The sequence below is a fragment of the Nelumbo nucifera genome, chromosome 1, assembly GCF_055504915.1.
Source record: "Nelumbo nucifera cultivar China Antique chromosome 1, China Antique-T2T, whole genome shotgun sequence".
Lineage (NCBI taxonomy): Eukaryota > Viridiplantae > Streptophyta > Magnoliopsida > Proteales > Nelumbonaceae > Nelumbo > Nelumbo nucifera.
The window spans coordinates 109,469,477-109,480,132 of record NC_142649.1 but is presented as its reverse complement, the minus strand read 5'-3'; the positions used below and the strand labels follow the sequence as shown (position 1 = coordinate 109,480,132).

The window sequence follows — 10,656 nt, the reverse complement described above, 5'->3', positions numbered from 1 at the left end:
CTGTAGGAGGGAACCAACTTCTTTGAGATCTGTTGAGGAGAAGATAAAGCTATCATCACTGGAGCACACACTTTTAAGCCAAACATCATTTTATCTTAAACCAATTTATTGAGAATAGCATAGAACACATCAGAGCAAATCAAGAAAAGATAGGGTGAGGTTGTATCCCCTTGCCTGAGGTCTCTTTTTGGAAAGATCCCTTTGGAGGGGGACCCATTTATCAAAATTCTATAAGACACTGTGGAGACACATGTCATGATCCACCCTATCCATTTTTCCCAAAACCCAATTTTCTTATTGCCTTTTCCAAAAAGGTCCATTCTACTCTATCATAAGCCTTGTTCATTCTATTTTAACTGCGATGAAGCCTTTCTTGGATTTGGAATGTTGCATAAAATGGATGATTCCATGGGGCCAGAAGGATATTATCAGAGATAGCTCTTCCAGACAGGAAAGCACTCTCATTCTGTGAGATGATCTTCTCCATGATTGGCTTTAGTTTGTTAGCTAGAATTTTTCCAATAATTTCATAAACTATGTTGCACAATCTAATTGGCCTGAAGTGTGTCAAGGACTCAAGGTGCTTGACGTTAGGAATTAGAACCATGAATGTTTGATTTTGTCTCCAGTTTAAGGTACCCTCAGAGAAGATGGTCAAAACTTCCTTCACCACATCCTCTTTGACTATGCTCCACTACTTTTGGAAGAAGATATTGGGATAGCCATCCGGGCCTGGGACCTTTCAAAGGGGCCATTTGAAAAAGAGCAGCTTCAATTTCTTCTATAGAAACAGGTTTTTGGGTATCATCATTTTCCTCAACTCCAACCTTTGGATGGAGGGATTCCAGGGCTGGTTCTATTTGAGGAGTACTAGAATAAAAGAGGATATCTTCAAAATGATCATTAATAATATTTGCAATTTGCTCCCCTTTCTATCCACTCACCTGAATAATTTTTTAATTTGAAAATTCTATTTTTTGCTCTATTTTCTGATAGTGGTATCGTGGAAAAATCTTGTATTTCTATCCCCCAATCCATGGGTAGAGCAATGACACATCTTTTAGTTTTAACTTTCATTGGGTCAAGAAGTCCTTAAATGGCAAGAGGATAAAACATTAACTTAGGGTTTCGTGCAAAATGGATGTTGCTTCCTTTATGTCTTATCTAGGATAAGTTTGGGTACTGGTGTTTGGTTAGTAAATAAGTCACTATGAATTACTTCTTCAAAAGTGATTATCACATTAACTATCATCAGTGAAAAGGAAAAAACTATGTGTCTCTTTTACATAACATAACCTATGTATCTCACTTATAAGTGATAATTATCAAATTAAGGCCAATTTTGGGAGTGTTTAAAAATAATGGGTTATTTGAAATAAGCACTTATTTTGAGCTGGGACTACATCAATAAATGCATATTTATGTTTGAAAAATAAGTCCTGAATAAGTGATTATTCAAAAAACTCAAATTTTGAGCTTACCTTTCAAGTGCTTATTGAAGAATTCTTATTTCATTTTGGCCTAACTTAGCCTATCACATCATTTTGAAAATACCTATACTATCCCTGTTTGAAATAAGTGCATTTTCACCAAAAACTCATGAATGGTTATTAGAATAAGTACTTATTTTTCAAATAAGCACTCCCAAATTCCACCTAATGTTGCTTTCTAGATGAAAAACCAAACTTTTTTACTTTTCCTTATGATCGGTTGATCTCAAGATAAAGGAGTGGGACTTGACCAAATTGGGAACTACGTTGGCCAACTTTGCTAGCAAACCACTTTTTCTAGGACAATGTCATAGTGATGCACTAAAACAATGAAATCAAAGCCTTAGATGTCATCCACTTTATCATTGTCGCTCCAAATTCTTGGTTTTAGCCCTGCACTATAATATTGTGGCTCCGAGTCTGTACTAAAAGTGAACACTCCATTATGGCCAATGGCCAAGTCTGTAACCCTTATCATTTATTTATGTATAACTATTAGCATTGTACTAAATATGAAGAATAATGGTGGCGTCAAAAAAAATATATGAAGAATAACGGAAATCGAGAATTAATTGCATTTTTAACTTGATTTGCATTCCCACCTACAAATTGGTGTTCTATTAATTATGGCTGTGTATTTAATGTAAATAGGGCTGTCAATGGATCAAATATTGGTCCAACCTCATCCAGTACAATATGAGTCTATTACAGATGGGTTACGACTAAAATCCAATCCAAGAAATATTCTAGATTGGATTGGTCCAATTTAATGTCTTATTGGACTGTCCAACTTCAATTTGGTTTATATTTAGATTGTGTTCAATCCAAACCTAGTTGGTTGACACCCCTATTTTTATCTTTTGTCAATGGACCAGATATTAATTCAACTTGACCCAGTCCAATGTAAATCCATCATAGATGAATTGAGTCTAATCCAATCCAATAAATATTTTTACCTACTAAATCTGGACTGGTTCAATTCAATATGTCTTAATTAGACTCTGTCCAATCCATTGAGATTGGTTTTGATTCAGTCGAATCCAAATCTTGTCCATTGACACCCCTACATGTATAGTGGGCACTAATGGGGCTGTATGTATTGTGTTTGGATGACAGAAGATGTTCAAACAGCCCACCAAAATTCTCTCATAGTATACAGCCTTTTACTGATTTGGTAGTTGATTTTGTTTTAGGAAATAAAATCATTGACAATGAGGAACACCCCTTAATTATCTGTGGCCCTGTTTGGCAACGTTCCACAATAACGTTTCATGCATTCCCAGTGTTCTCATAGAGCAGAAACATGTTTGGCACTAGGGCTGTTCACGGGTCGGTTTGGGTCGGTTTATTGGGGTTTTCCCAACCGACCTGACCTGGTCGGGTTACCTGAGGTGGAAACCGAAACCGACCCATTGATATTTACCAGGTCGGTTTGAGTCGGGTTGGGTTGATTTCGGTTTTGCTCCTGTACAAAAAGGACAGAGAAGCCTAGAAATAGAAGGAAATTTATTTGAGAAGATGGGAGAGTTGGGAGAGCCAAGTTCAAAAATCAAATGATGTCTTGAGTTGAGGACTTGAGGGGGGCGGACCAAGTTAGAGAATAGAAGAGAAGACAAAAGTTATCGATAAAATAGAAAGTCAAACTGTTTTATAGAAAGAAGGCTGAAATATTTATATTTCAAGAAACTTTCTAAATTCTAAAACTAGGTAAAAAATGACACATAATTCTAATTGTAATTGCCTAATGAGGACTTGAGGGGGGCCGACCAAGTTAGAGAATAGAAGAGAAGACAAAAGTTATCAATAAAATAGAAAGTCAAATTTTTTTATAGAAAGAAGGCTGAAATATTTATATTTCAAGAAACTTTCTAAATTCTAATCTAGATAAAAAATGACACCTAATTCTAATTGTAATTGCCTAATGGATTGCCTATTTGGTGTAAAAGACTATAGAAACTAGGATAGATACAATTTAGTTAAGTAGGAACTAGAAGACTAGTTAAATAGGAACTACCGAACTAGAAGACTAATTGGTTTGGTTCGGTTCGGGTCGGTTTTGGTTTTCACACAAGAAAACCGAAACCGACCCGATATATCGGTTTATGAATTTGCCCAACCCGAAACCGACCGGTGCTGATGAAAACCTGGCCGACTCGGGTTGGGTCGGTCCGGGTTGGTCATTTGGTCGGGTTGGGCCTTCTTATGAACAACCCTATTTAGCACAAGAAAAACAAAAAAAAAAGACAAAAAAAACAAGGTGTTCTCGCATGAGAACAACACCCAAAGAATGTGTTCTTTGGGAGTGAAAAATCAGCGCTCCTAAAGAACGCGTTCCTAGGGAACGTAGGGTTCCTAGGACGTTAACCCCTATTAACGAACACGTGTTAATGACTCCCATGAAAGAGAAGGGGTATTTTGGGTATTTTACACTAAATGATAGAAAGAAGCCCTACCAAACATTTTCGTTCGACAGTGAACTCCTCCAACTTGCCGCTACAACATTTTAAACACGTCAACAAGTATGTTGTCTCGTCACTGTACCTGGTTTTGTATCATGTGCTCTATTTTAAACTCACATTTTCTCCAGACAAATTCACCTGAAATCGTTTTTGCTCCCACTGCAAAGATGAATTTTAAACATTCTCTAACCGATAATATTTGAAATCATTTTTCTTATATTATTTTGTTTGCATTTGTTATATGTTATGCCAAATGGGTGTGGTTTCTTCTCTAATCCCATCGGTGGTTATATGTTATGCTGAATGGGTGGGGTTTCTTCTCTAATTCCATCATTGTTGTTTTGTTATGTCTTTTGTTATATGTTGAATATCATGAAAATTGTCCTTTGTTATGTGTTATGAACCTTTGTCCATGTGTTGGATTGTTATGCCTTTTGTTATGTATTCTATTACTAATTTGATGAAGGATGAACATTCTAAATTTGAAAATAAAAATAAAAATAGATAAAATAATAAAGGAATTGAATTAGCATATCTATATGAATGGAAACATAGGGAAACTGTTGGGAATCAACAACTCATATCGAAGAAGCAAGTCTGGTATTGGTACCAAATAAAGAAGCCAAAGGTTAAAGTTTTTAATTTGATGGATTAAGTTCCATACAAAAAACAAGTCTGGTATTTGTTGATGTTTTTTTTTTTTTTTTGTTCATTGGATTAAATTCCATACAAAAAACAAGTTTGGTATTTCAGAGCTCCCACACCCATCATGATTGAAAGTTGATTTCAGCTGGTGAGAATTTCATATCTCAATTTTTTATTATAAATTGAAAGTTGATTATAATGACTAAAACAAGATGATGCAAATCAGATGGAACAATGTGAAGACATCGCTATGACAAGTAATCAATGATTAGGTGGTGATAACATGAAGACATTGCTATGACAATGATACATATTTTTTATGGTTAATTTTAGGCTTAGTGTGGGTGGATTTGCAAAACTAATATTAAGAAATAGTTTCATTATCCAAACGTTATTTTTGTTCTTGTAAAACAAAAAATTTGTTCTCGAAGAACAATTTGTCAAACGTATCTATTACTCTTGATGGGCAAGAAATAAAATTCTTGTTCTGGAATAAGAATTTCTAAAAGAAAAGAAATAGATGCAAACACTACCAAACAAGACCTTAATCTCATTATCTGAACCAAACTCGATGCTCTCAAATTCTAACCTATTATTCAATCTAGCTAATTAAATACAATAAATCACATGGTCTAATGGCTAGGATAGCGAGTTCCAATCTTCTAAAATAAAATAGTAAAATCTATATATTTATCATTTTATTTATATTATAAAATTACGGGACCTAAGACTATTCTATTGCGCTACTTGAAAAGGGGATTATAGTTGATAAGGGCAACTTTTGGGCCCTAATATCAATAAAAATAATACTTTTAATATAATTTCTAAAATAGGTTAATTTTTTAAAACATATATCAAATAAGGGAAAAAACATTGTTCATCTTCTTCCTCTTCCAAACCACTTCTGCCTCAACCCAGCCCTGTAAACCTCAATGACCATCCTCTAGCCACCTCATGTCGTTTGATTGGCGTTGCCGGAGATGGACGGAGGCAAAGGGGGCAGTGGCAGTGGTGACGTTGGTGGATGGTAGTCATTGAGATTTGCAGGGTTGGAGCAGAGGCTAAGGCGGAGGCGGCGACACTAATGGATGGTTTTTAGGAGGAAGAAGATGAATAGTGTTTTTGCCCTTATTTAGTATATTTTTTAAAAAGTTAAACTATTTTAAAAATTATATTAAAAGTATTATTTTTAGGGGTTTTTATGATTCAATCCACCCCTAGGAAATACTAACTCCACCTAGGGGTGGACTAAATCCTGCCCGTGGATTGATGCCAAATTCACGGATAGGATGTGGTTTATAGGGAGGGGCTACTAATAGACTAGGAGGGGCTGTAAAAAAGTTTTCTGAGGGGGAGTGCAGTCCAAAAATCCCTTATTTTTATTGATATTAGAGCCCAAAAGTTGCCCTTATAACTTATAATCCCCCCCAAAAAAAAAAAAAATTGGAGTACTAGAAAAGCGACCAATTTACCAGTTCACGCAACTCTTGAATCCCTTAATTTTTACCCTAAGGGGGTGTTCTTTATCTGGATTTGGAGAGGGGGGAAAGTTGGTCAATGGGATTTTGGTTCCCATTGACCAAGAATCCCATGTTCTTTTTTCAATTTTATGTGGGGACCGGGGAAAGTTTATTTTCCTAGGTATCACTTACCCAGGAAAGTGATACCCATATCTTAGGTGGGTAAATAACTTTCCCACATAGGGGAAAGTTGCCAACACTTGAATGGGACAAAAATGTCCCTTTTAATAATGGATTTCTATGATTAAAATGATTATTGCCTTATATAACTGATAAATAAAAGAATATGGGTAAATGCACTTACCAGAGTCAATGTTTCTCTAGAAAACTTACCCAAATAATTACATTTACCCAGGTAAGTAATTTACCTAAAAGCAGAGGAGGCCTCAAGTCAAAGTGGGACAAATGAAAAGACTTGTCCGGCCAATTTGTCCTTCACCATGGGTCTCACCAATACCATGAATGAAGTGTAAATAAATTCCTTTATTCGTAGAAATAGCAGCACTGGCTCATAATATTGTTGTCGTTGAAGTTCAAACTTCAAACAGGTTCTGCAATTAATCTTTGCATAAATTCACTATGTAAAGGATTATTCATTTCTGGGTTTATTTACTGCATGCAATTTGTGGGAGCTCTACACACCGTTCAACTGAGTATTGATTTTGCCATTTACCCATTTACCAAGTACCAACGCATCCCATTTCGATTATGTATAAATAGATAATCCGGTAATTTTCTCTTATATATTCCTCACAGATCCATGTGTTTTATTTTACATATCTGGAATGCTGTGTAGATCCATCGGTAGTGAAAGTTGTGGAATCCACTACTTGAAATTACACAATGTTACAGCAAAAAAAAAAAAAAGAAAAAAAAAGAAAAGCTTGCTCAAAGCCTCAAATAAATAATAGTTTGGTACCCAAAGAAAAACCTTCTCAACGCAAATTAATAATCGAACAGGTTTGAGCTGGTTCAGTTATCCAGCCAAGCCAAGAAGTGCCACCAGTAGTAATGGGCGTGATAGCAACCCTTTTGGCTTCATGTCTGCGCCCCGGCTGGGACCTCGAGTAGAGTACTCATCATCAATTAATTGAGCAATCGACAACTGAAAGTGGCCACTGGCCGAGGCTAGTACACACCGCCGGCAGCCGGCAGGCAGAGATCCAAAGAGGGTTTGGCGCCTGCTGCCGCTTGTGCATGGACGGTTTCAAGCAAGGGACTGCTGGGGATTAACGGATATATAGTTCTGACTTCTGTTCTGAGTAGCTACCCATTGCCACCCCAAAAGCAAAACCGTAACTCCATGCTTCACTAATCACTAGCGAGTAGGTTGTCAACATTCAACAGTAGTGTGCATAGAATATACAAAATGTAAATAAAGAAATAAAAATAAATCAAGTAAGTCATTGTCAACTATTAAAACAAACCAATCCCATACACAATAGCCAACAGATGCAAACACCTCCATCAACTACACATCCTCGTCCCCACTGCTTCACCTCCCAACCAACCATCAGCCTCCAATCGTTGGACTATCATACTTTTTAAAAAGAAGAAAAAAAAAACTTACCCAACCAATACAGATAAAAACAAATTTCCTGCAGGCTTCTTCTTCTTCTCTTTGGCACTGTTTGATGCTAAGGCAACAAGTCTCTATCCCTTTCAGCAGGTCCAGAACTCCGCCTTCTTCACCTTTGATACGCTCTCCAGAACTCCGGCAGGTGAGACGTGTCCCATTACAGTTACCCTCTTGGACTCCAGATCTATGCTGAAGGATGTCACTCCTTTCATCACAACACAAAAACAACAACAGACCAAACATTAGTTAATGGGCATGACCAAAGAGAGAGAAACAGAAGGACAGTCGGGTCCTGGGTAAAGCTGTTCATTATTTTGTTTGTACACTGCATGGGCAGTTGGTCACATATGACCAGTGGTGAGGCCCACATCTGATCCACCCATCAATATTAGTAGGTACTAGGCAGTGAAGTTCACCATTGATTGGGTAATGATCTTATCTTATACATAGTCCTGATACAAAACTGATAAATGCAAATGCACTACATGAGATCAACCCACTTTTGGTGGGGAAACAAGTATTACCTTCCATCTTGGATAAATGTTTCTTCACTTTGCCAGCGCAACCTTGACAATGAAGAGAAACTCTCATAACAACCACCTGGACCCATGTCATATTGAATAAGAACAATATGTGTGTAGTTAAGATATATATATATAACATAAATGGAAAATTCATCAATTCTTCTTTTCTTTTCCATCTTCATATATTTCTTTCTTTCTTTGAGTAGCATTTTCCTTTTCCCTTCTCTGGTCAGTGATGTGATCAATATGGCAAACCATGAACAGAAAATCACATTCACATACCCCACCTAATAAAAGAATTCTTAATTTAATTAATTAAGCTTTTGAGGAGAAAGAGAGAAAGAGATCTATTATGGAATGAGTGTTTAAATGTGTAGGATAGATAGATACATGGATGTAAGCCACGTATCATGATTTATGGGATAAGACAAGTCTTACTCCATGACTTAGGATTCTGAAATTGCTAACTACGAGCTACAAACAAACCCCTTGTGAAGAAAGAAGACAGAAAAGGCAGAATATTCCTTTTATTTTGTTTATTTTCTTCATCAGAAGAGAATAATACATTTCATCAATTAAATCTAGCTAGCTTCTGTGATCGGAACTGACGACATGGGTAGTCGCGTGGATGGAAGAATCCAACCCGTGACTTCATTATGGTCGCATAGCTAGCTCAGTAGCTCTCCCCTAGGGTTAAAGAAAAAGAAAAAAAAGGGGGGAGAAAGAGAAACATAGGTTTATGTTTAATGATTGTTATGAATTCAGACCTGAAACACTTGATCGGAGGAAGTCAGTGCAGTGGATAAGGAGCACGCGTTGGAGGACTTTCGTTCTAGCTCTCGTTCCCTCTGGATGGACGATGACAGTGACAAAGGTGGTGCTGGTCTGTTGTCACCACCTAAAGGGAGCTTCCGAGACTCAATGAGACGAGAGTATTTGGAGTTGATGAACAGGGAATGGTCTACCGAAGATCTGCCCGCCGGTCTCCTTGGCACGATCACTGATCGTGGGTCGCCGGGGATACACACCGCCGTCGCCCCTGGAGATTGGCACATGAAACCCCTCATCTTCTTTCTCGTCTTCACATTCATGGCTGAAACTCTGACAGACAGATAGACAAAGAAGTGCACTGCTAACTGCTAAGCAAGAAGAGTAGAGAGGTGGGTGAATAGAAGAAATGAAGTAACATGCATCCTTTATGATCTAGCTAACTTGGGTGGCGGATTTATCTGGCATAGATATATAACCCAAAAAAAAAAAAGCACGGCCAGAGTTAAAACTCCGATTTGTCTTTGTCCAAAAGACTAAAATGCCCTTACCTTTTCTGACGATTCAAGCTTCATAGGTTATAACAAGACAAACAAGCCACTATACACAGTTACACATAACATATCGTCCAAAGGAGTAGTCTGGTTGGTAATAACCATGCACGTGGCTGTAACTAGATGAACTTCTAGTTCTAGTAGTAAATAGTAATGGAGTAAAGTCCAGATTTTCAAGCTAGCTTAATCAGGGTGGATGATGCAGGGAGAAGGGTATTTTGGTGAAGGGAATTTTTTGGAGTAAATGGGAAGAACACAGAAGTTACTTGCTTTCATCAAGTGCGAAAGAGTGAGAAAGTGATGGTCAAAAACGAATACAAAAGTAGAAAGGAAAAAAAAAAAGATCGAGGATTCAGTTAAGAAGCTGATCAGAGCAATAAATGGAGTTACAGAGGGTAAGATTCGGTTACAACAGAGGGGCAGAGCTGCAGCCCACAGCTCCATGTTGCCGGCGAGTTCCGGCCCACCACCACCACCTCCTCCAAGGCTGCACGTACGTACGTTCTGATCAGTTCTCACTACTTCTCAGTAGTTTCTCAGACGGAAGACAGCCAGCTCAGGGAATTCAGAGTTGCTTCCCCCCACAACCACAATGTTGAAGGGTATTTTCGTCTACGAAGATGCTCAATTCACGTGACCCGCTGGCCGCTGCTAAAAAACAATTAATGAAAACAAAATAGAACTAATGGCCACAGCTTGCAAGGCTGGCTTATATAAACATTCTCTTGCTCTACAGTTAAACGTAATCCATGAATTATTGACGCAGATATTTAACCCCCCACCCCATCTCATTCATGATTCAACTCGTAGCTGCATACCATGATCACGAGCTCACGTCCACCATTAATGGGTGCCGTCTAGGGTTCTTCACCAGAGCAAAAATCAAGACTGTAAAATTCTACCAGCAAATGACGTAAAAAAGTTTATTAAGATGATGATTGTTTCGTAGTAAGTAAAACTTATTCTCGGAAGCTGGGTACCAGCTTTTATGGGTAACAGTATAATATTTACGATCCTAGCTAGCTTCCAATTCCAAGGTGTAGCAGCATGCAGCGAACGGACCAGAGACAGACAGACGGGGATGCAAAGCCTTAGTACGTCCGGGAGTAAATAACCA

The 10,656-nt window shown here is 37.7% G+C and overlaps 1 protein-coding gene across 1 annotated transcript; it reads right to left on the bottom strand.

Moving 5' to 3' along the window:
- Positions 1 to 7,486: 7,486 nt before the first annotated feature.
- LOC104605904 (uncharacterized) lies at positions 7,487 to 9,441 on the bottom strand. The gene is made up of 3 exons (XM_010270855.3): positions 8,985 to 9,441; positions 8,218 to 8,293; positions 7,487 to 7,898 (listed from the first exon to the last, which is right to left on the bottom strand). The coding sequence occupies exons 1-3, from the start codon at positions 9,306 to 9,308 to the stop codon at positions 7,777 to 7,779; spliced, it is 522 nt and encodes a 173-aa protein (XP_010269157.1). The 5' UTR covers positions 9,309 to 9,441; the 3' UTR covers positions 7,487 to 7,776.
- Positions 9,442 to 10,656: the final 1,215 nt, after the last annotated feature.